The sequence below is a fragment of the Bubalus bubalis genome, chromosome 15, assembly GCF_019923935.1.
Source record: "Bubalus bubalis isolate 160015118507 breed Murrah chromosome 15, NDDB_SH_1, whole genome shotgun sequence".
NCBI classification, from domain to species: Eukaryota; Metazoa; Chordata; class Mammalia; order Artiodactyla; family Bovidae; genus Bubalus; species Bubalus bubalis.
In genome coordinates this window covers 20885180-20911366 of record NC_059171.1, presented here as the reverse complement: position 1 = coordinate 20911366, position 26187 = coordinate 20885180, and the positions used below count along the sequence as shown (strand labels likewise).

At 43.9% G+C, this 26187-nt stretch overlaps 1 protein-coding gene across 1 annotated transcript in view; it reads right to left on the bottom strand.

The window, feature by feature from the left end:
* Positions 1-555: 555 nt before the first annotated feature.
* The window catches only part of ATP6V1C1 (ATPase H+ transporting V1 subunit C1), an 86035-nt gene continuing 60403 nt past the window's right edge, over positions 556-26187 (bottom strand). The window contains exon 13 of the mRNA XM_025265105.3: positions 556-960. Within this exon, the coding sequence (XP_025120890.1) occupies positions 910-960 (51 nt within the window). The 3' untranslated portion in view covers positions 556-909. The remainder of the gene's footprint in view (positions 961-26187) is intronic.

The window sequence follows — 26187 nt, the reverse complement described above, 5'->3', positions numbered from 1 at the left end:
TAAAGTACCACTTGTTGATAAGATGTAAGGAATAACCAGTTTGTTCTCTCACAAAGGAATATGAGACACATTCTTCTGGAAATGGCCTGGAGATGAAAATCTGGTGATGATGCAGTGGGCAGGTGATTTTTTTTTGTCAGAACAACTCCAAATTGTAGATCATTAGAGTTTGAAAGGAGGGTACTCAATTTGAGATGAGAATAGATCCAGAGAGGCATATTCACACAGAACTAATTCCAAAGAGAATTTTGAAAACCCAGAGAAGGTTTTGATTAAGTATCCACCTGGCATCACATATTCTTAAGGACCTTCAGAGTCGTCATTATCTATGTCTTCTAACATTGTAGTGGCTGAATTAATAATTCTCCTCTGCACTTCCTCTTTATCTCGAATGAGGAAAGGTTGAGTAATTCATCAAAGGTTACTCTAAATGTCAGGAAAAGAAAGATTAGATCCTGGACATTTTAGTCAAGACACACAGAGTCTTAATTCTCTTTAGAATAAAGGAAGGACAGAATGCAACTTCTTCCTGAGTTTGGAGAAAGAGCGTTTTCTATGGATTTGAATAGTGCTTTATTCAGACAAATGGTCCCATTTCCATGCATCAGCTCTCTCTAAGTGTGCCTTCACCTTGAACCCATGAAAGTTTTGACAGCATATAAATCTCAAGAGTGGTTTGAGTCTTGGCAGACACCTTTAAGAACATGATCTGGTGAAAAGAGAACTGAAACAGAGGGAATACATTTTGGCTGAGGCTTTTGAACAAAGGTTGCTAGTTTACAATGCTGGGAGCCCAGAGTGTGGGGCTTGGGTTTCTAAGGCAAAGCTCAAGATGTGGAACAGAATGTTTTCCTCAGCTCTGATCGTGACCCATGAAGGCAACTTGCTTCCTGGGGCTCTCGAAGGTTCTCAGAAATGTTCATGTTGTACACAGTAGACCAGATCATTGGGATTCTTTCTCTGAAAGAAAAGGAAGCACTTTAAGACCATTTTTGTTTGCTATTTGTTTAATCATATGACAGTTGACCTGGACTTCTGATCACTAAAGAGAGCTGCTGTTTCTTATTCATTTCCCTTTGCAAAGATTTGCTTGCCTATTCAGTTAGACCAAATAAAACAATGAGTTCCAGGCAAGTGAAAAAAATACAAATTGATTTCCATATATATTACACTGCTCCTTCCGGTGGGGCAGTTTATATATTAACTAGACCTATATATAAACTTAGTCCACACGACAGCAGAGCCCAGGGCAGCAGATGCTGACTTCTGTTCATCATTTCCCAGGTGAGGAACAAAGGATCACCGTCATTTACACTGTCCATGCCATTTTGGTGGCAGCTGTTGTGTTTGATGCCTTTGTCAGATAAAGTACAGATCCAGAAGAGGGAGGGAGCGAGACCCCGGAAGTCAGCTCATCTCTCAATTCAGTCCCCATAACATGAATGTGGAAATGAGACTCAATTTGCTTTCTGCTAGTCTTCATTAGCAGAAAAATAATTGCCTTATCCTAAATGAAAAACATGACTTCCTGATTATAGGAGAAGGGGGAAAAAAGAGCAGGCAGAGAATCAGGTCTTTCATTTGTAGTAATCTGGAGTAAGCATTGTCTCCCCAGAGAGCTGGCAGCTCTGGAGCTGATGGAAAAGAAGCCGAGGCAGTCCACCGGGCGTTTTGCAGGCGGAAGTTGTTCAGATGCTTGAAGCTCCTGGTGCGCTGCCAGTTGAGGGCAGCAGGGCTTCATCTGGCTTTGCCTGTACTGCGCTTGTGCTTACTAGCTCAGTCGTGTCCAACTCTTTGTGACCCCATGGACTGTAACCCGCCAGGCTCCTGTATCCATGCGGATTCTCCAGACAAGAACACAGGAGTGGGTTGCCATTCCCTTCTCCAGGAGATCTTACCGACCCAGGGATCAAACCTGGATCTCCTGCATTGTGGGTTCTTTATTGTCTGAGTCACCAGGGAAGCCCAAATCATGTCATCTTTTTAATGGCCACAGAGTATTCCAACCTTGGTTCATTCATTCCCCTGCTGATGGACACACTAGGGACATTGTGCAAACATCTGCAATGAACATCCTTGGACATGTGAGTTTCCTTGAGCCCTTGCATCAGCTGGGGGGTAGGTAAACCAAGGATTTAGGATGTTTTGTGCATTTTCCCCTCAGGAAAACCTGTGTTCAAATTCTGGCTCTGATACTTACTAACTGCAAGACCATAGGCACCTTTCTGTGTCTTAGTCTCATCTATGACATGGAAAAGCATGGTGCCTGCCTCACAGTAGGAGAAGGGAATGGTACATGCAGAGTTCTGAACACAAGTCCTAACATACAGGAAGTCTTCAATAGGTGGCATCTATGATTTTAATCTTTAAACATGTTTTATTCTTATCATTGTTATTCCTTGACTCGGACCACCGGGTCTTCTTTCTGTCCTGCTGTTGACATTGCTGCCTGGACTTGCTCTTTCACAATGTCCTTAAAGCCCTGGCATCCTGAGAGCAGACAAAGAGTGGGGACAAGCCAAGTTAGCCCCCAGCAGGCTCCACAAGTACAGAGGCCCTTCTCCCTTTCTTTGCATTTCCATCTCTGGCCAGAGAGGCAGAGAGCTCACAGATTTCTGCACAGATGCAGCTGCCTTTTGCACCCAGAGGTGACCATGGAAATGGACAAGGCACACTGGAGGGCGTCATCCCCACAAGAAGATCTTTCTGATGGACGGTGGATCAGATGGCCCTTGGGTGCACACGGATGGCGTCCAGGCTAGAACAGGTATACTCAGGGGAGCAGCAATCCTCCACCCAGCTCCTGTGACTAATGATGGCCTCCCTGGGGGCTCAGATACAAAGAATCCACCTGCAATGCAGAATACCCAGGTTCCATTCCTGGGTCAGGAAGATCCCTTGGAGAAGGGAATGGCAACCCACTCCAGTATTCTTGCCTGGAGAATTCCATGGACATAGGCTACAATCCATGGGGTGGGTAAAGAGTCAGACATGATTAAGCAACTAACACTTTCACTTCCACTCTCTATCTGTCCCAATCTCTATATACTAAGCACTTTGAACATGGATTAGCTCACTTACTCCTCATAGCAACGCTAAGAGGTAGGTGCCATTAAAAGCCCCAATGTCACGATGAGAACACAGAGACCTAGAGAGGTCAAGTCTTAATCGGTGTCAACCATAGAACCAACACTAAGATTTAAACCCAGGCCTTTATGACACCCAAGTCCACACACACATTGATCATCATGCTAATTTCCCATTTGAGAACTGTTCTGGGCTGGTGACCCACAAACGATTGCACATGTCATAGCCCTGGGTGAAGTGCCTGCAAGGTCTTCTCCAAGGGCAATCCCATTGTAGGAAAACTACGTGTGCTCTCCTATTGTCCATGGGAGAAAAATGAAGATTAATAAAGACCTTGGGAGAAATTTTCCAATTCCAAGCATTGTCTATTCTGTGAGTAATCCTATTTAGAATTGAGCAAAGTAGAATAGTTACTGGAAATAAGGTAAAAAATACTCCCTCCACAGTTTAGAACTCCCTCATAAACAACCATATGAGCAAACCCAGGAACAAGCCACGAATATGAGAGCAGTAATTTGATTTGGTTTATTATCTGTGTTGCATAGGGTGTTATCCTGGCAGCGCTGGGGAGAAACAAGCTAGTAGAAATTATGTGTGGGCTGGTAGAACGTTTGAATTATCTGCATTATTGATTTTGCCTCCTGATAGATTCTCTCAGAAGGCTGAATGAATTGATGTGAATTTCAGGTTCTCAGCTACCAGTAAGCAGCTCACTGAAGGATCTGGGAATTGCTCCGGCACAGAGCAGACAGCAGGTGGTCCTCACTTATCAAAGCGCCTCAAACAAGAATAGGGATTTAGGATTTTTTTAAGTGTATTTACTAATAACCCCCATACAGAGAGAACAGTGCATTTTTTTTTTTTGGTCCCTAAAATGTAGGCAGACATTTTAGGGGGAAAAGGCAGGACCTGAAATGATTACAGAATGTTTGAAAAGTAGGTAATGGTGGTGGGGAGCAGAGTAAAGCAAAATTGTCCAAATATATGTAACCTATTGGACATAGGCTCAGGTGGGATCTATTTGCTTGAGAGGCTGAGAAGCCTCTTGGGAGGAAGATTTAGGGAAAGTGTGGATGTGTGTGCTCAGTCACTCAGTCATGTCTGACTCTTGACCCCATGGACTGTAGCCCACAAGGCTCCTCTGTTCATGAAATTTCCATGCAAGAAACTGGAGTGGGTTGCCATTTCTTCCTTCAAGAGATCTTCCCAACTCAGGGAACCCTCATCTCCTGTATCTCCTGCATTGGCAGGGGGATTCTTTACCACTGAGCTACCAGAGAAGACCTTTATTTCATTTTCAACTTTTTATTTATATTGGAATATAACCGATTAACAATGTTGTGACAATTTCAGGTGGACAGCAAAGGGACTCAGCCATACACATATGTATGTCCATTCTCCCCCAAACTCCCTTCCCATTTAGGCTGCTACATAACATTGAACAGAGTTCCCTGTGCTATACAGGAGGTCCTTGCTGGTTTTCCATTGTAAATGTAGAAGTACATATGTGAGAGTATTCAGTGTTAACTAAGGATACTGAGACATTGTGTAATCAAGGGTGAAAGGCAGCTCACTTCATTTGAGAACATGAAGGTCACTGGTGAACTTGGTCTGAGTGACATCAGTGAAGGGGTGGACTTAGAGCCAGAGTAGAGGGTTAATGAGCAAGAGAACACAGGCATCTCGTTTTCCTCCTGGAAACCCACAAAAACAATGATAAAGTGATTGTGTTTAACATAAACCCATAAGGATGGTGAGTAGGGGACAGAATAAAATAACCACAAAAAATTGAGAGCTGGAAACCATTTAGATAAGTTTTAATTGATTGAGCAGACTGAAGAAAGCTGACTTTGAAGCCAGCAGTGAAAAAACTTAAAACCAACACAGTTTACATCTTCAAAGTCTTAGGAAGTGGTGGCACCAGGAAAAGTGGGGGTAAGGCAAAGGGGCTAGGAACTAGCATTAAAACAAGGAGAATTGGTTGAAAGCTGTTGAAAAAGTAGGGCTTCCCAGGTGGCTCGGTGGCAAAGAATCCACCTACCAATGCAGTAGACACAGGAGACGTGGGTTCAATCCCTGGGTTGAGAAGATCCCCTGGAGAAGGAAACGGCTATGCATTCCCATATTCTTGCCTAGAGAATCCCATGGACAGAGGAGCCTGACGGGCCCCAGTCCACAGGGTTGCAAAGAGTCGGACAGGACCGAGCATCACGCACCTGTGGAGCAGTGTCAGGCAACCTCATCTGAATCCCACCTCCACCTCTTACCTGCTCTGGGCCTCAGGCACTGGAATTCTCAGTTGAAAAAGGAGTTATATCTGCAGGGTCACCACTGTACCCTGAACAGCCTTTGAACTGCTGCAGAAGCAGGATTCCAAGGGAACAAGGTCCCTGAGAAGATTAGAGGTGTGGAATCTAAACCACAGGTTTGGGGTGGGCTTTGTTACGGAAGGGATACCTCCTTCATGGAAATGAGAGGGGAGGAAAAGATAGATGCAGACACAAATAGAATTGTGGGATTGGCCATGACCCTGCTTCTCCTCTTGTCAGGGCTCAACGAGATACCCAGAGCAGAAAACAATGCAATACACTGGCTGTTGGCCAAGCAGTAACACACGCACACGCTATAACCAGGCGTGTTCCTTCAACCCTCCTATGGTGTGCAGTGCCAAGCTGCCTGGGCTTGATGGAGTCACTCTCACAATGGATGTGTTACCCTTTTACCTCACAGAAATAAGAACATCTACATTTGAAAATAAAAGGACTTCCACTGCTAATATGTGGATTCAATCCTCTTGTGCCCCATCCCCAACTCCTGCTGTAAAACAACTACATCGTATATAGAAATATATATACATCGTATATTGAAGAGCTAATTTGGGTACAGCAGAGGACTGCAGCCCACCAGGCTCCTCTGTCCATGGGATTTTCCAGCAAGGATACTGAAGTGGTTTGCCATTTCCTTCTGCAGGGTATCTTTGCAACCCAGGGATCAAACCCAGGTCTTTTGGACTGCAGGCAGATTTTTTACTGACTGAGCTACCAGGGAGTATGGGGGGAGGGGGGAGAGCAAAACTGCAAACAAAAGTGCTTCTTTGAAGTTTTGTAGCTTAAGGAGCGCGGAAGTTGAGGAGGAAAGTGGAAAGTGTCCTGAGGCTAAGAGGAAAAGGGAAAGTGCCTCACTGGGCGACTGGCAATGACAGCAATAGACAAACCAAAGTCGAATGGCCACCACATGCCAGGCGGGGCGAAGGATTACAACAGCCCTATCTGGAGCCATTCATGTCATTTCACAGATGAGAAAAATGAGTTCAAAGAGGTGGAATAACTTGTTCAGTATCACACAGCAATAAGTTATGGAGCCAAACTCGAACCCAGGATGGCTCAACGTCATTGGCCATGTTCTTAAAAACATGATTATTTAAGTAGGTGATTTCAAGATTCAAGCTGTATGGCAAAAGCCATCACAATATTGAAAAGTAATCATCCTCCAATTAAATACATACATTAAAAAAAATTTTTTTTAAAGTTATTACCGTTATGACAGAGAGAATTCTTTCTCTCACCATGGCTCCCCTCCTCATAGACAACCAATGTCATTAGACTATGTGTGATATTCCCAGGATAGTTTATGGATTGCATTTTGCTATGTAAGTGATAGATTATACACACTGTTCTGAACCTCACACCTTTCACTTGGGGAGGCGTCCTGTGGATCCCTCCATGGAGGCACAGAGAGAACTTCCCTGCTCTGTTTCCAGCTGCAGTGTTGACTGCTGCGCGGAGGTGCTGTGACCTTGTTTACAGTCCCCAGCAATAGACAGAGCCATGTTTCCATTCCTCGAGTAGCTGGAGCGCTTTGCTCTGAGCAAACTCCCACTGCCTCTGGAGAGATCTTGAGACTCTCCCTCGACAGTTGGGCTGCTTTAAGCTGCAAGACACATCAGCACTCTCAGGTTGCCTTGTCAAGCAGGGGTTTACTGAGAAAGGAAACAAACAGCCGTAGAAGCAGGAGGCAGAGAAGCCCTGCCCCGGTACCCTCACCCCCATCAGCAGGGAGGTGTGCCAGGAGCTACCCTCCCTCTGTCACCAAGGCCCTCGGCAGTGTTGGGCTCCCTCGGTGCTCCTGAGTCCAGACCTCCACACAGGAGAGGGCAGGGCAGGCTTGGGGAGCTGCTGGCCAGCCAGCTGCCCCAGGAGCATGGACCACTCCTAGTCCCCCCAGGTGTAGCCAGGGTGATGGGGTCCAGGGGGAGAGAGTGTGAGAGGCCTGTGTATAAGGGTTCGTTTTCCCAGAATGGGGTGCAGACCCCTTGCTCAGAGCAAAAGAGACTGCTGGGTGGTACCCCCTGTCCAGGAACCCCGGAACTGCCCAGGAGACATTTTCGTGGGCTGCAATTCCTGCCAAGTGAGTGTGGCCAGCCTCACCTCCTGCCAAGACCCTCTTGAAGTTATCTTGTTTTTAGGCCCAAGATGTTTCAGTCTATAGGGGAAACCTGATCACATGGAACCACTTATAAGGCTTTTAGCTTAAAAAACAATTTCATGAAAAAAAAAAAATTTTTTTCACGAACCTTAACTCACCAAAGTCCACTGAGGTAGGCAGTATGGGTTAAATTCCCATTTTACAGATAAGAAAACTGGGGCTTAGAGAGTTTGCCCTGGATCACACAGCCAGTAAATGATGGAGCTGAGACTCAAACCCAGGTCTTCAGACTCCAGCTTGCCTCCTTCTGATTCCTCATCATGACAAGCCTTTTTACCAACTCTCCTCCTTTTCACCTCCTGAATGACAACACTCCCAAGGTTCTCTTTCAGAACCTTCATTTTCCTCTCCCCATACAATCTCAGATTATTCGCATTTACTTCCTTCCCTTGGGTATGCATGTGTGAAGTCGCTTCAGTCGTGTCCGACTCTTTGTGATACTACGGACCATAGCCCACCAGGCTCTTCTGTCCATGGGATTATCCAGGTGAGAATACTGGAGTGGGTTGCCATTTCCTCCTCCAGGAGATCTTCCTGACCCAGGGATTAAACCTGCATCTCTTATGTCTCCTGGATTGTCAGGCAGATTCTTTACCACTAGCGCCACCTGGGAAGTCCCTTCCTTCCCTTGGTCTAATTCCAAAAGCTTGATGGCCCCTGGTTTCTCTCTCCAGCCCAGACCTCTCTCCTAAGTTCCATACCTGTACATCCACTCTCCTACTGAACACCGCCATGTGGCTGCCCAAGGAACCTCCAGTGCAGCACTTCTAAAATGAAACTTATTGTCTTTCTCCTTCAATGGCTCCTCCTTATGGGTCCTCTGTCTCAGGAACTGTAGCTTCCTCTTCTTAAGCATCAACTATGTGCCAGTCACTTTATACTGGTGAGATGGTATCATCCCATTTCACAGGTGAAGAAACCAAGGCTCCAAGTTATGAACTTACTTGCACAAACCATACTACTCAGTAGTTGACCACGCCAGGATGCAAACTGAGCTCTATTCTGCGTTGCTTCCTCTTCGCTAGGCTGTCTGAGAACTGCAGGGCCAGAGCTGTTCACTCTGTTTGAACAAACCGGGAGTCATGGATCATCCTCCCATCCCCTAACCCCTGCTCTCACCCCCCACAGCTGCTTCAGACCCAGGTCTACCTCCTAAATGTTTCTCAGGTCATCATGTCTTCCTTCCAGTCCCATGACACCTCCACTCCCATAGTGTGAGTTGCTCAATCATGTCTGACTCTTTGCAACCCCATGAACTGTAGCCAGCCAGGCTCCTCTGTCCACGGAATTCTTCAAGCAAGAATACTGGAGCGGAGTGGGTAGCCATTCCCTTCTCCAGGAGATCTTCCCAACCCAGGGATTGAACCTAGATCTACCACATTATGGGCAGATTCTTGACCATCTGAGCCACCAGGGATGCCCCTAGGTCAGCACCTAAATGATTTCTCCCCCACTACAGAAATAGCTTGCTAACAACTAGTTTGTCTCTGGGAACACTCCCGCTTCAAATTCCCTCGCCCTAAGAATGGGCTTTCTAAAATACACCTGATTATTGCCTTCTTGGGCTTCCCTTTTGACTCAGCTGGTAAAGAATCCTCCTGCAATGCAGGAGACTTAGGTTCGATCCCTGGGTTGGGAAGATCCCCTGGAGAAGAGAAAGGCTACTCCAGTATTCTGGCCTGGAGAATTCCATGGACTGTATAGTCCGTGGGGTCACAAAGAGTTGGACACGAGTGAGCTACTTTCACTTTCAACTCCCTGTTGAAATCCCAACTCCCCGTTCCTGCCATTGCCTGTCCATCCAGGGTCTCTGCAAATGCCCATGGCCTCACTAATAAAAATGGCTTCATTTCTTGGAGGGTTCCACTAAGCCAATATTCACAACATCCTCCTAGCACATTGCACTGGTCCCAGCCATCTAAACTGTATTCCAACGAACTACAGAATAATGCTGGTTGAGAGTCATTCATATGCAAAACAGAGAAAGGCTGAAATATGCGGGAACTCTCGATAAGTCTACAGTCATCCATCAAGCCATTGTTTGCCCAATCGAGTGTGTTTATATTGTCTTGGGTGCCATGTAATTTGGTTTTACAATTGGGGAGCCAATTAGACCCAGGATGGCGGGATGTGTTGCTGAATGATTTATTACTCCACATCTCAGGGAGAAGTGCACTTCATAAACTTTCCAAAAGTGTTCGAGAGAGAGCATCATTTGTGCTCTGCAGGCAAAGCATTCTGTTGTTGGATGCACACTAACAGATTAAAGGCTCAGAAAAACCTAGGAAGTGGAGCGATTTTGTTCTCAGGAATTTTGTCCACAGTTGTCTCTCTGCACATCTATCTGGTAATATCCCCTGAAAGCATTTTTCCCTCCACAGATGTTTGGGGAAGCACTGGAATGCAATGTGGTAGCCCTGGAGGCTTCTGGAATCTCACCTACTTTGATGTCAGGTTGAAAGTACAAACCTGCCACTCTCTGCCTGGAACAGCTCTAGTTATTCCTAACAGTCCTTCCAGGTTTGGTTCAGGTGTCACTGCCTCCTAAAAGCCATCACACACACACACATACATATACATATGTGTGACATTTAATCATATGTGACTCCATAACACCCCTCTCTCATAACACCTCTCGGTATTTTCTATTGGTTGACAGAGAGTTCAGCCCAGACCAGAACCTGAGTAGAAGGTATAGGCTCAGGCATCGGAGGCATCCTGACTACAGCAGCTCCTGCCTCCACTGCTCCAGGTTCAAGTTCAGCAGGAAAGCAGGTTCCTCAGCAAGCTCACTAATAAGTCACACGTCCACTCGCTGTGGATGAGGAAACGAGTTCAGGATGTTAGTACCTGAGGCCTAGACCACAGGTGCCATCTCTGAAGTTGAGAGGAGGCAATCTCTCAGATAGGGGACGGTTTCTAAGAGAAGAAGGTGGAGGAGGATGGACGGCCAAGGCATGGCCCCGAACCATCCATGCATGGCCCAGAGCTTTCTCTTTACTCACTAATCTTCCCTGGCTCACTGTGAAGTCCCTGAAGGTAAGCAAAGGCTCATGTCATGAAATATTCAAAGCAAGACCCCTACCTTGAAGAAGGGTTTATGGTCTAGTCCGAGTCAGTATTCATACAGAAAAAAAAAATCAAGGAACCATAGACAGGTGACAGGACGCAAGTGCCAAATGAGTGACTAGGGTGTTGTCAAAGGAATTTAAAAAAGGGACAGTTGAGGAAGGGGCCGAGGAAACCCGCAGCGCCACCCTGCTCTTGCTGGCCCCCAGGCCGCAGGAGGAGCAGCAGGCGAGCTACCCACACAGGGCCCAGCGTCCAGGTGGCTGGCTCACCCCTGCAGAACTCCTGGGTAGCCGGGTTTTTCAACCTCCGTCCTTGAAATTATTGGCTTTGAAATTTGAAACCCTGGGTCTCTCCTGTTGCTAACTCGATTCAATCTAAATAAAACTAATGAAAGAGAACAGCAATTTCTAGCACCCCATATTTAATCGTTGTTTAAAACAGACCCAGTTACAAGAGCCAAGAGAGGGAAGCAACCTAAATATCTGTTGACAGAGTGGATAAAGAAGATGTGGTACATATAAACAATGGAATATTATTCAGCCATAAAAGAGAATGAAATAATGCCATTTGCAGCAACATGGGTGGACCTAGAGATGGTCATACTGAATGAAGTCAGAAAAGACAAATATCACTTATATATGGAATCCAAAAATGGTACAAAGAATTTCTTTACCAAACAGTCACAGTTGTAGAAAACAAACTTATGGTTACCAGGGAGGAAGAGGGGAGGGATATATTGGGAGACTGGGATTGATATATATACACTATTACATATAAAATAATAACTAATAAGAAGTAGAAAATGGCAACCGACTCAGGTATTCTTGCCTGGAAAATCCCATGGACAGAGGAGCCTGGCAGGCTACAGTCCATGAGGTCACAAAGAGTCAGATACAATTGAGTGACTGAGCATGCATGCAGGCACACAATGACCTACTGTATACCACAGGAAACTCTACTCAGTACTCTGTAATGGCCTATTTGGGAAAAGAGTCTAAAAAAGAGTGGATATATGTATAGGTATAATTGATTCACTTTGGTGTACACCTGAAATTAACACATTGTAAACCAACTATTCAATAAAAATTAAAAAAAAATACATGTCCCTTATGTGAATGCTTATTTATCTACAGTAAAGAGAGTGGGCTCTGTTGACCCTTTTATTCTCAGGAAATGAGGTTCTAAGGTTAACTTATCTAACTATAAGCTCTTTGTTAAAAGAGTAAGATTCAGTATGGTATAAACAGAAAGACAGCTTTAGGGGAAGAAGAGGTGGGATGAATTGAGTAGCATTGAAACATATACATTATCGTAGGTAAAACAGAGAGCTAGTGGGACTTTGCTATATAGCACTGAGCTCAGCTCGGTTCTCTGTGACAACCTAGAGAGGTGGGATGGGAGAGGTTGGTCAAACTGAGGTTCAAGAAGGAGGGGATATATGTATACTTTCGGCTAATTTCACAATGCTGTGTGGCAGAACCCAACACAACATTTTAAAGCAATTATTCTCCAATTAAAAATCAAAAGATATTAACCAAAAAAAGAGAAAAACATCTTGACTCTTTCTAGCCACTACTTTTTTAAGCAACTCCTGGTAAAGTTGTTTTTCTCTGTCCCCAGATGAATTCCAGGTAAAGTCCCAGAGCTTTTCCAGTCATTCTATTTATTAATGAATAGTCTCCCTTTGCAGGTACTGGGAAGTCCAAGTCAGTCTACCTCAAGGCTATAACCCCATATCCAAGTTACAGCTCAGGCTTGACTCAGGCTAAGAAACTCAAAATAAGGGAGGAGGAACACGGTGGACATCTCCCCCGTTCCTCCCCTGCTCAAATCCCCTTCCGGCCTCTCCAGACTTGGAGCATGGAGAGGGGACAGGGCACTCCAGGAGAGCGCTTGATCAGTGCAGGGCCCCAAAACCAGTGCCTGGGGTGGTGGTAGGGGTGTCCCGCCCACGTGCTTACTCTCTCCTATGGGGAGCTTCTGCAGTCCCGAGGAGATCCCTCTGTGGGGACATATTTGACATTCATGCTGTTCCTCAAGATGCCCACTTAGCCCCCAGCCTTGGCTTCTGCCGCCCACCCCACCCTGAGTCTCTGCTGGTCACATAGCCTTGCAGGTCGTTGTTTGGGGCTGAGTCCCTTTCAAGGTAACTCCACGCCAGCGCACTTTTGCAGGCCCTCCCGCCACCATGGAAACTCGCTCCTGAGCCCCACATTCCTGAGTTCAGCTCACTGCCATGCACCCCTCTCCTTGTCCCACCACCCTAGGGGAACACTCCAACCAGGCTCTGCCTCTGTGGCTTGAAATGTGGCTCAGGCATCAGTCCCTTTGTTCCTCCAACTTCAGAGGTACCTGTTGAGCTCTCTGCAGGCCTTCTGAAGCCTCAGAATTTCACTTGTCTTCCTTCGAGCCTTGCCAAGTGGCACAATTGGTTAAGAGCCTGCCTGTCAATGCAGGAGACGTAAGAGACGCTGGTTCCATCTCTAGATTGGAAAGATCCCCTGGAGAAGGGCATGGCAACCCAGTCCAGTATTCTTGCCTGGGAAATCCCATGGACAGAGGAACATGGAGGGCCACAGTCCATGGGGTTGCACAGAGTTGAACATGACTGGAGTGACTTAGCACTCTTGTGGGGATGGGGGGGTGGGGTAGAGACAGTCAGAGGTGTGAAGGGAGAAGCACCACCCCCCATTCCTGTACAGCTCTCACCCTTGAGAGCACCTCCCCACCTGTCTTTTACTGGGTGCCCCAGCCTTGTCTTAGGTAGTCTCCAGGCAGGTGATGAATTAACGGTCTCAACACTGACTTCACAATCTCTTAGTAAAGCCTAGACAAGCAGCTCCATATTTTTGTTTCCCTTTGTTGCAGGGGTTGGGGGCAGTGGGGGGGTGGGGGGGTCTCTGATGAAACTCAGAACCGACAGGAGTAGTTAGTAACACCTAAAATCCTGGTACATGGTTCACAGCAGACTTTCCAATAGTATCTGCCGTTTCCAGCTAACACCCTGAGAGATGGACTGACCAAGGATGTCATGAGCATCTTCTTGTGTTACAGACAGTGAAAGCAGAAATGTGAGTTACACGGCTCCACGCAGAGGGAGGGGAGGCTGAACCCAGCTCCTGTGACTCAATCTGAATGTTCTTTCCGTGACAAAACCCTGAAAAGATGCCCCGAAGGCCCCCTGGGGGCAGTCACCAGCATACTGGTCACTGTAGCCCGCAGCCCAGCCAGAGCAGACCATGATGGCCTAGTCCTCACTCAGCACCTCCAGCCACGTTGGCCTTTTGCCCTTTCTTCAGACGCACGAAGCTCTTTCTCAGGCTAGGCCTCCTGTATTCACTTCCCAGGGCTACCAGAACAAAGTACCACTAACTGGGTGCTGAAACAACTGAGATGTGTTCTCTCACAGTTCTGAAGGCTAGAAGCCTGAATCAGGTTGTCCGTAGGGCTGGTTTGTTCTGGTGCTCTGAGGCTGAACCTGTTGCCTGCCGCTCCTGGGGACAGCTAGAAGTCCTTGGTATTCCTTGGACTCACAGATGCATCACTCAGATCTCTGCTGTTACTTTCTTCCCTCCACACCTTCATGGAAGCCCACACTTAACACAGATGGAGGACTTCTCTGGTGGTCCAGTGGTTAAGAATCCACCTGCCAGCTGCCAATGCAGGGGACACAAGTTCAATCCCTGGTCAGGGAATGAAGACCCCATATGCCTTGGAGCAACTAAGCCCATTCTCCATAACCACTGAGCCCGCATTCTAGAGCCACAGGTCACAACCACCGAGTCCAGGCGCTGTAGAGCCTGTGTTCCACAGCAAGAGAAGCCACCGCATTGAGAAGCCCAGGCACTGCAGCTAGAGAGTAGCCCCTCTAGCTCACTGCAACTAAAGAAAGCCCGAGGAGCCTCAAAGACTCAGCACAGTGACCCTCTCCACAAATTTTTTTAATTAAAAAAAAAGACAGATGGAAATTTGATGAATGCACAAAGGCCTCTAATAATCTCTCTGAAAGCATTAGTTGCTCAGCCGTGTCTGACTCTTTGTGACCTCATAGACTGTAGCCCACCAGGCTCCTCTGTCCATGGGATTTCCCAGGTAAGTTTACTGGAGTGGGTTTCCATTTCCTTCTCCAGGGGATCTTCCTGACCCAGGGATCAAACCCAGTCTTCTGCACTGCAGCAGATTCCTTACTTTCTGAGCCACCAGAGAAGCCCAGATATCAGAATGGGATCCTAGAGATATTTTCCGGCTTCACAATGTCTATTTAAATCACTGAATTACCATTCTGGCCCATCTTCTTCTGCCTGACCTTTGACTGAGGCTGGTAACCCGGTCAGAGAAGGACAACGTCCCTGCCTTCACCTAGCAGGAGTGATGGCTTGAGTGACCGAGAAGTGGGTTTTCTCTCTACATTAAACAAACACTAACAAGAGTTAGGTGACCCCCCTCACCCTACACTACCTTGTTCAGAGAAAGGATCTGACTTCACCAGACATAAAACCTGACAGGTATTTCTCGCGAATGAATCAGTGGGGAGGAGCTGAAGCGACTTAGTTCTTTATCTAAAGAAATGTAATATTTAAAGAGAGAGTTCCCTATCCCCCCTCTTTGGGGAAGGGAGCCCTTAATTTTCCCATCAACTCTGACACATGTGAATCACAGCCCTTTCAGTCCTATAAAAGCCTCATGATTCATCAACAACCCTTCTAGCTGTGGGCTGCGCTTTATTCTGACAGGGCAGGCTTTCCCCAGAGAAGGGATCTGGGAACACACCCCTCCCTCCCAGCTGAGCGTCATTGCGAGCCAGGCCCCTGTTTACTTCTCAGAGACTGGGGACTAGGATAACATTAACGCCCTTGTAAGCCTGTGGCATATTCAGAGGGCCCTGCAGGAGGGCCGTGCTCCCATCTTCATAGGGACCAGGTCACCTTGACTGATTCAGAAAACTGCATCTTTTTAAATTTCAAATTTTGTGCATAAAAGGGAAAATGATTTTTCCCTGAAGAAACCTGACTGAAGTGTATGTTATATATAATTCAGTTCAGTTCAGTCAGTCAGTCATGTCCGACTCTTTGCGATCCCATGGACTGCAGCATGCCAGGCTTCCCTGTCCATCACCAGTTACTGGAACTTGCTCAAACTCAGGTCCATCGAGTCAGTGATGCCATCCAACCGTCTCATCCTCTGTCAACCCCTTCTGCTCCTGCCTTCAATCTTTCCCAGCATTAGGATCTTTTCCAATGCCTATTTTAGTTCCATACAGTCAAAGCTATGGTTTTTCCAGTAGTCATATACGGATGTCAGAGTTGGACCATAAAGATAGCTGAGCACCAAAGAACTGATGCTTTTGAATTGTGGTGTTGGAGAAGACTCTTGAGAGTTCCTAGGACAGCAAGGAGATCAAACCAGTCAATCCTAAAGGAAATCAGTCCTGAATATTCATTGGAAGGAATGAATATTTTCAGCCACGTGATGGGAAGAACTGATTCCCTGGAAAAGACCCTGATGCTGGGAAAGATTGAAGGCAAGTGGAGAGGGGGACGACAGAGGAGATGGCTGGATGGCATCACCAACTTGATAGACATGAGTTTGGGCAAACTCTGGGAGATGGTAATGGACAGGGAAGCCTGGCGTGCTGCAGTCCATGGGGTTGCAAAGAGTCGGACACAATTTAGCAACTGTACTGAACTGATTTTAGGTATTCGGGTTATTTTGATAAATGGATACGCTTGTGCAACCACCATCCTAATCAAGACATAAAACATATCCACCATCACCCAAAGTTCCCTCATTCTCATCTGCAGTCAATCTTATCTACTTCCATCCAGGCAACCACTGAGATGCTTTCTCTCACTATAGATTAGTTTGGCTTATTATAGAATTTCACCTAAGTGAAAAGCATATAGTGTTTTTGGGGCTATGTTTCTGAGACTCACTAAGGACTCACATGTATCATTTATTTATTCTAATGGCTCAGCAGGACTCCTTGTACAGAAAGATCACAATTGTCTTCTCTACTCACCTGTGGATAGGCGTTTGGGTTGTGTCCAGGTTTTGGTTCTCATGAATAAAACTGCTACAAACAGGGATGTACAAGTCATTCCGTGGAAACATGCACTCATTTCTCTCACACATTTACCTAGAAGAGGATCAAACTGCTTTTTTTTTTTTTTTTAAGAATTCATCAAACATGAAGAAGCAGACCATGATCAGGAACTTGGGGGAAAATTTGAATGTTGCAAGTGATTATAAAACAAATTATATAAGAGTGCAATACAGTGACAATCCAAATGATGTGGGCTTCTAGGGATGGGTGATATGGCAGCGGAGAGTCCTGGAGTCCAGGAATTTAACAATCCCTTGTTTCTCTCCAGTTGTCATGAGCCTGGACAAGTCTCTTACCTTCTGAAACCACCACAAATGAATATCTGATCCTTTACTGAGCTTTAAGATCATCCCTTGGAAAATGTTAGCTCATTTGAGAGAACTTCAGCTGTAAAAAGCCAAGCAGTGTACACTGTACTTAGAAATATGGACTTAATTCAGGAGGTCAGGCACATACCACATATGTGGTAGGTACTCTTTGGGGAAGTATGAAAGTGAGAGCATTAGCCAATCAGTGGTGCCCAACTCCTGGTGATGCCATGCAATCCAGCCTGCCAGGCTCCTCTTGTTTATGGGATTCTCCAGCCAAGAATACTGGAATGGGTAGCCATTCCCTTCTCCAGGGAAGCTTCCCCACCCAGAGACCAAATCTGGGTCTCCCACACTGCAGGCAGATTCTTTATCATCTGAGCCACCAGGGAAGTTAAAGGCAAAATCTCCCAACTCAGAAATTCTCTTCCCAAATGTAGTAGAGAACAAAATCTGTTTTGTTATTGAATAAGCACTGAACCAGAATGTGAGGCACTGCACAGACAATCCATCAAGAATTACAGAAGCAGAAAGAAATCTCACCCTTTTAGAGAGCCATGCAGATGCAACCCATTACATACAGGTTCTCAGGATAAACCCCACTAGTCCTGAAGTCAGGGGACTTGCCAGCACCACCGGTCACACACAGCTCATCCTAACTTTACCTGGTAATTGGGGTGACCATCTGTGTTACCTACATGACTTTATCCAAAGGAAAAACAAACTTATACTTCATGACAAGTAGGGTGTTTTGCAACTCACCTATGCTGGGAGACAGGTGCCATCTCCCTTGCCATTCATATTTCAAAGAGGTGCCTGATGAAGACATCCCTGGGTCATAAAAGGGACAAAATGCCAGTCTAGTCTTCAAAAGGATTTACATCTTTCAAAGAAGAGAGCAGATCCTGACAATGACAAGTTTTCTGAAGTCAGTGCTCAAAGTAAAAGAGGGAAATGTCTTCAATTATTTTTAAAGAGGGGGGATGGAACCTCTTATTTTAATTAGCATTTGTCCTGACAGTACCCAGTGAATATTTGTTCCTTAAAATCATGCATCTTGCAGTTCAGAGCCTCAGAGTCTGGGGTGAGCGAGGTGAGGGATGAACCCAAGACTTCCACCCCTGCACCCAACTCCTGCGACAGCCTCTGTGCTGAGTGTTCGCTTTGGTTCCCATCTTTTCCATCTCCAGCTCATTTTTATTCTTGAGGTTGGTCTCTTCTAAGAAACCACCCTCCTTTTCCCTCCTGCTGCTAGCTTGAGAGTCTCTGACATCCTTCCAAAGCCCCAGCAAAATCCTTGACTGGCCCCTTGCCTCCAGAGGCCCCGGGGTTACCAGCGATGACCAGGATACTGGCCAGCGTCACCAGGACACTGAGACTGGGCATGTTTTGGGGTCCATGAGTCCATCTCTGTGCTGGTCATGGAGAAACTCACAAGCTGCAAACCTGACCATGACCTGCATCCTCTTTCCCAAGCCGATCCCCCTATTGTTCTGTCTGAAAGACATCTGTAAGCTGCCCCCATCCAATTACTGCAGTTTCTTTCTCTCTAAAATACTACCAATTTCTAACTGAAATTGGGTGGCCTCCCTTTCTAATTAACTCAAGTGCCCTCGTCTCTGATGGTAGCAACTATAATTACAACTCACTTCACTCTGAAAAGTCTGTTTAAAACTGGGGAACATACAAGGTGACCTTTTTATCACCCCATGTTTATCTGGGCTTGGTACTGGGGGGAGGAGACAGAAGGACGTTGCTTTCCCGCCTCGTGTCAGAGAGCTGCATCATGACGTACGTGTAGCACTGCCTGCGTTTCAGGCCCGCAGAGAGTAGCTGACTCAGTGGGTGCAGGACCAGAGAGTTTGTGTTCCGTGGCAGAAGGAGCAAGAGGAGGAAGACGGTTGACACTGTCATTATTTAAAATCACTTCCGCCCACTGGGCTGAGTCACTAGAACGTCACTGCCTGGGATTTTGCATCAGTCTCAAAAATATACCTTTGCAGAGCTTTCCAAGCTCAGAAGCATACCCGTTCCCTCACTCAGGCCACTTAAAAGGAAGCTGCGTGGATCCTGAGCACGGCTACTCTCTGTCAAGGGCCTCAGCTCTCCCCCTGCATCTTCCTCTCAATAGTGATGGCGCACGTGTGTGCAGCACGTTTACATGCCAACCTGAGCTCGGAGGGAGATGGTGCCATCTCCCCCCACCCCACTTCCACACTCAAGACAATGAAGATTTCAGGAGCCAGAGAGCAGCCTGGGCTGAAATCCAGGTTTCCGGCCTCCTGGTCTAACCCTGAACCAATAAGAGAGGAAAAGGAGCTTTGGGTCTGAAAACATGGACCACCCTCCTCCCCACATGCGCCTGCAATGGCCAAGTGAACAGAGACAAAACTCCACTTTGGCTGAAATGATTTGAACGCTTGACATGTGGTTTCAGATTTCAAAGCAAATGAGACCATTTCCTATTTTTCTTTCTACCCCAGACTATGAATATTCTCTCCCTGTCCTTCCAAGTCCAGAACTAGAGACTTCCTATAAAGGCTTGGCTGGTTTCCAGGATACTCGTGACTATTCACAAGGAAAAGAAGGATTTCCCAGCAGTAAGTTCTAGTGGTTCTCAGAGAGCAAACCTGGGGAGGAGCCCTGTGTGACTTTGGGCTGCTGACCGTGACTCCGTCTATGGTTACTTACAGTTATGATTATCCCCTTCCCTGGTGACTCATGGTAAAGAATCTACCTGCAATGGAGGAGACTCAGGTTTGATCCCTGGGTTGGGAAGATCCCCTGGGTAAGGGAATGACTATCCACTCCAGTGTTCTTTATTTTTTTTGACTAACACTTTTTTATTAATCAATTTTTTATTGAAGGATAATTGCTTTACAGAATTTTTTAATTTTTAAAAAAATTATTTATTTTTTAACTGAAGGATAATGGCTTTACAGAATTTTGTTGTTTTCTGTCAAACCTCAACATGAATCAGCCATAGGTATACATATATCCCCTCCCTTTTGAACCTCCTCCCCATCTCCCTCCCCATCCCACCCCTCTAGGTTGATCCAGAGCCCCTGTTTGAATTTCCTGAGACCTACAGCAAATTCCCACTGGCTATTTATTTTACATATGGTAATGTAAGTTTCCATGTTACTCCCTCCATACATCTCACCCCCTCCTCCCCTCTCCCCATGTCCATAAGTCTATTCTCTATGTCTGTTTCTCCATTGCTGCCCTGTAAGTAAATTCTTCAGTACCATTTTTCTAGATTCCATATATGTGTGTTAGAAGATGATATTTATCTTTCTCTTTCTGACTCACTTCACTCTGTATAATAGGTTCTAGATTCATCCACCTCATTAGGACTGACTCAAATGCATTCCATTTTATGGCTGAGTAATATTCCATTGTGTATATGTACCACAACTTCTTTATCCATTCATCTGTTGATGGACACCTAGGTTGCTTCCATGTTCTAGCTATTGAAAATAGTGCTGCAATGAACAATGGGATACATGTGTCTTTTTCAATTTTGGTTCCTCAGGGTATATGCCTAGGAGTGGGATTGCTGGGTCAAATGGTGGTTTTATTCCTAGTTTTTTAAGGAATCTCTATACTGTCTTCCATAGTGGCTGTATCAATTTACATTCCCACCAACAGTGCAAGAACTTTCCCTTTTCTCCACACCTTCTCCAGCATTTATTTTTTGTAGATGTTTTGATGATGGCCATTCTGACTGGTGTGAGGTGATAGCTCATTGTGGTTTTGATTTGCATTTCTCTAATAATGAGCGATATTGAGCATCTTTTCATGTGTTTATTAGCCATCTGTATGTCTTCTTTGGAGAAATGTCTGTTTAGGTCTTTTCCCACTTTTTGATTGAGTTGTTTGTTTTTCTGGTATTGAGCTGTATGAGCTACTTGTATATTTTGGAAATCAATCCTTTGTCAGTTGTTTCATTTGCTATTATTTTCTCCCATTCTGAGGGTTGTCTTTTCACCTTGCTTATGATATTTGCTGTGCAAAAGTTTTTAAGTTAAAAGCTTTTAAGCTTTTAAGTTTAATCAGGTCCCACTTGTTCACTTTTGTTTTTATTTCCATTACTCTAGGAGGTGGGTCATAGAGGATCTTGCTTTGATTTATGTCATCGAGTGTTTTGCCTATGTTTTCCTCTAAGAGTTTTATAGTTTCTGGTCTTACATTTAGGTCTTTAATCCATTTTGAGTTTATCTTTCTGTATGGTGTTAGGAAGTGTTCTAATTTCATTCTTCCACATGTACCTGTCCAGTTTTCCCAGCACCATTTATTGAAGAGGCTATCTTTGCCCCATTGTATATTCTTGCCTCCTTTGTCAAAAATAAGGTACCCATAGGTACATGGGTTTATTTATGGGCTTTCTGTCTTGTTCCGTTGGTCTATATCTCTGTTTTTGTGCCAGTACCATACTGTCTTGATGACTGTAGCTTTGTAGTATAATCTGAAGTCTGGAAGCTTGATTCCTCCAGCTCCATTCTTCTTTCTCAAGACTGCTTTGGCTATTCAGAGTCTTTTGTGTTTGTATATGAATTATGAAATTTTTTGTTCTAGTTCTGTGAAAAATGCTATTGGTAATTTGATAGGGATCACATTGAATCTGTAGATTGCATTTGGTAGTACAGTCATTTTCACAATATTGATCCTTCCTGCCCAGGAACATGGACTATCTCTCCATCTGTTTATATTGTCTTTGATTTCTTTCATCAGTGTCATAATTTTCTGTGTACAGTTCTTTTGTTTCAGGTAAGTTTATTCCTAGATATTTTATTCTTTTTGTTGCAATGGTGAATGGGATTGATTCCTTAATTTCTCTTTCTGATTTTTCATTGTTAGTATATAGAAATGCAAGTGTATTGTGCATTGATTTTGTGTATTGGTTTTGAATCCTACAACTTTGATAAATTCACTGATTAGCTCTAGTAATTTTCTGATACTATCTTTAGGGTTTTCTGTGTACAGTATCATGTCATCTGCAAACAGTGAAAGCCTTACTTCTTCTTTTCTGATTTGGATTCCTTTTATTTCTTTTTCTTCTCTGATTGCTGTAGCTAGGACTTTCAGAACTATGTTGAATAATAGTGATGAAAGTGGACACCCTTGTCTTATTCCTGATCTTAGGGGGAATGCTTTCAGTTTTTCACCATTGAGAATGTTTGCCATAGATTTATCATATATGGCCTTCACTAGGTTAAGGTAGGTTCCTTCTATGCCCATTTTTTGAAGAGTTTTCATCATAAATGGGTGCTGAATTTTGTCAAAGGCTTTTTCTGCATCTATTGAGATTATTATATGGTTTTTATCTTTCAATTTGTCAATATGGTGTATCACATTGATTGATTTGCACATATTGAAGAATCCTTGAATTCCTGGAATAAACCCAACTTGATCATGGTGTATGAACTTTTTGATGTGTTGCTGAGTTTTGTTTGCTAAAATTTTGTTCAGGATTTTTGCATTTATGTTCATCAGTGATAATGGCCTGTAGTTTTCCTTTTTTGTGTTGTCTTTGTCTGGTTTTGGTATCAGAGTGATGGTGGCCTTGTAGAATGAGTTTGGAAATATTCCTTCCTCTGCAATTTTTGGAAAGAGTTTTAGAAGGATAGGCATTAGCTCTTCTCTAAATGTTTGATAGAATTCTCCTGTGAAGCCACCTGGTCCTGGGTTTTTGTTTTTTGGGGAGATTTTTGATCACAGCTTCAATTTCAGTGCTTGTAATTGGGTTGTTCATAATTTCTATTTCTTCCTCGTTCAGTCTTGGAAGATTGAACTTTTCTAGGAATCTATCCATTTCTTCCAGGTTATCCATTTCATTGACATATAGTTGTTCATAATAGTCTCTTATAATCCTTTGTATTTCTGCATTGTCTGTTGTAATCTCTCCTTTTTCATTTCTAATTTTGTTCATTTGATTCTTTTTTTCTTGATGAGTCTGGCTAAAAGTTTGTCAATTTTGTTTATCTTCTCAAAGAATCAGCTTTTAGTTTTGTTAATCTTTACTATTGTTTCTTTCATTTCTTTTTCATTTATTTCTGCTTGGATCTTTATGATTTTTTTCCTTCTACTAATTTTTTTTTAATTGTTGTTCTTCTTTTTCCAGTTGTTTTAGGTATAAAGATAGGTTGTCTATTTGATGTTTTTCTTGTTTCTTGAGGTAGGATTGTATTGCTATAAACTTCCCTCTTAGAATTGCTTTTGCTGCATCCCATAGGTTTTGAGTTGTTGTATTTTCATTGTCATTTGTTTCTACAAATATTTTTATTTCCTTTTTGATTTCTTCAGTAACCTGTTGGTTATTTAGAAACGTGTTGTTTAATCTCCATGTGTTTGTGTTTCTTATGGTTTTTTTCTTGTAATTTATATCTAGTCTCATAGCATTGTGATCAGAAAAGATGCTTGATATGATTTCAATTTTCTTAAAATTACTGAGGTTTGATTTGTGACCCAAGATGTGATCTATCCTGGAGAATGTTCCATGTGCACTTGAGAAGATGGTGTATTCTTCTGCATTTGGATGGAATGTCTTGAAGATATCAATGAGATCCATCTCATCTTATATATCATTTAAGACTTGTGTTTCCTTATTAATTTTCTGTTTTGATGATCTGTCCATTGGTGTTAGTGGGGTGTTAATGTCTCTTATTATGATTGTATTACTGTCAGTTTCTCCTTTTATGTCTGCTAGTGTTGTCTTATGTATTGAGGTGCTCCTATATTGAGTGTATAGATATTTACAATTGTTATGTCTTCCTCTTGGATTGACCCCTTGATCATTATGTAGTGTCCTTCCTTATCTCTTGTAATCTTCTTTATTTTAAGGTCTATTTTGTCTGATATGAGGATTGCTACTCCAGCTTTCTTTTGATTCCCATTTGCATGGAATATATTTTTCCATCCTCTCACTTCCAGTCTGTATGTATCTTTAGGTCTGAAGTGGGTTTTGTAGACAGCATATATATGGGTCTTATTTTTGTATCCATTCAGCCAGTCTGTATCTTTTGGTTGGAGCATTTAATCCATTTACATTTAAAGTAATTATTGATATATATGTTCCTATTGCCATTTTCTCAATTGTTTGGGGTTGATTTTGTAGATCTTTTATCTTCTCTTTTATTTCTTTACTATATAAATCCCTTTAACATTTGTTGTAAAGCTGGTTTGGTGGTACTGAATTCTCTTAACTTTTGCTTGTCTGAAAAACTTTTTATTTCTCCATCAATTTTGAATGAGATCCCTTCTGGGTACAGTAATCTTGGTTGGAGATTTTTCTCTTTCAGTACTTTAAATATATCCTGCCACTCCCTTCTGGCCTGCAGAGTTTCTGCTGAAAGATTAGCTATTAAGCATATGGGATTGCCTTTGTATGTTACTTGTTGCTTTTCCCTTGCTGCTTTTAACATTCTTTCTTTGTGTTTAGTCTTTGTTAGTTTGATTAGTCTGTGTCTTGGTGTGTTTTTCCTTGGGTTTATCCTGTATGGGACTCTTTGTGACTCTTGGACTTGATTGAATATTTCCTTTTCCACGTTGGGAAAATTTTCAACTATAATCTCTTCAAAATTTTTTTCATACCCTTTCATTTTCTCTTCTTCTTCTGGGACCCTTATAATTCAAATGTTGGTGTGTTTGATGTTGTCCCAGAGGTCTCTGAGACTATCCTCAGTTCTTTTCATTCTTTTTACTTTATTCTGCTCTTCAGAAGTTATTTCCACCATTTTATCTTTCAGCTCACTGATTCGTTCTTCTGCTGCAGATATTCTGCTATTGATTCCTTCTAGAGTATTTTTAATTTCAGTAATTGTGTTGTTTGTCTCTGTATGTTTATTCTTTAATTCTTCTATGTCTTTGTTCATTGATTCTTGCATTTTCTCCATTCTGTTTTCAAGGTTTTTGATCATCTTTACTATCACTATTCTGAACTCTTTTCCAGGTAGTTTGGCTAATTCCTCTTCATTTATTTGGACTTAAGTGTTTCTAGTTTGTTCCTTCATTTGTGTATTATTTCTCTGCCTTTTCATTACTGTTTTAAAAAACTTATTGTGTTTGAGGTCTCCTTTTCCCAGGCTTCAAGGTTGAATTCTTTCTTCCTTTTAGTTTCTGTCCTCCTAAGTTTGGTCCAGTAGTTTGTGTAAGCTTCCTGTAGGATGAGATTTATGCTGAGTTTTTTTGTTGTTTTGTTTGTTTGTTCGTTTTTCCTCTGATGGGCAAGGCTGAGTGAAGTGGTAATCCTGTCTGCTGATGATTGGGTTTGTATTTTTGTTTTGTTTGTTGTTTAGATGAGGCATCCTGCACAGGTGATACTGGTGGTTGGGTGATGCCGGGTCTTGTTTCAAGTGATTTCGTTTGTGTGAGTTCTCACTATTTGATACTCCCTAGGGTTAGTTCTCTGGTAGTCTAGGGTCTTGGAGTCAGTGCTCCCACTCCAAAGGCTCAGGGCTTGACCTCTGGTCAGGAACAAAGATTCCGCAAGTGATTTGCTATGGCATTCAGTTCAGATCAGTTCAGTCACTCAGTCGTATCCAACTCTTTGTGACCCCATGAATCACAGCACGCCAGGCCTCCCTGTCCATCACCAACTCCTGGAGTTCACTCAAACTCATGTCCATCGAGTCAGTGATGCCATTCAGCCATCTCATCCTCTGTCGTCCCCTTCTCCTCCTGCCCCCAATCCCTCCCAGCATCAGAGTCTTTTCCAATGAGTCAGCTCTTCGCATGAGGTGGCCAGAGTACTGGAGTTTCAGCTTTAGCATCATTCCTTCCAAAGAAATCCCAGGGCTGATCTCCTTTAGGATGGACTGGTTGGACCTCCTTGCAGTCCAAGGGACTCTCAAGAGTCTTCTCCAACACCACAGTTCAAAAGCATCAATTCTTCAGCACTCAGCTTTCTTCACAATTCAACTCTCACATCCATACATGACCACTGGAAAAACCATAGCCTTGACTAGCCGGACATTTGTTGGCAAAGTAATATCTCTGCTTTTGAATCTGCTGTCTAGGATGGTCATAACTTTCCTTCCAAGGAGTAAGTGTCTTTTAATTTCATGGCTGCAATCACCATCTGCAGTGATTTTAGAGCCCAGAAAAATAAAGTCTGACACTGTTTCCACTGTT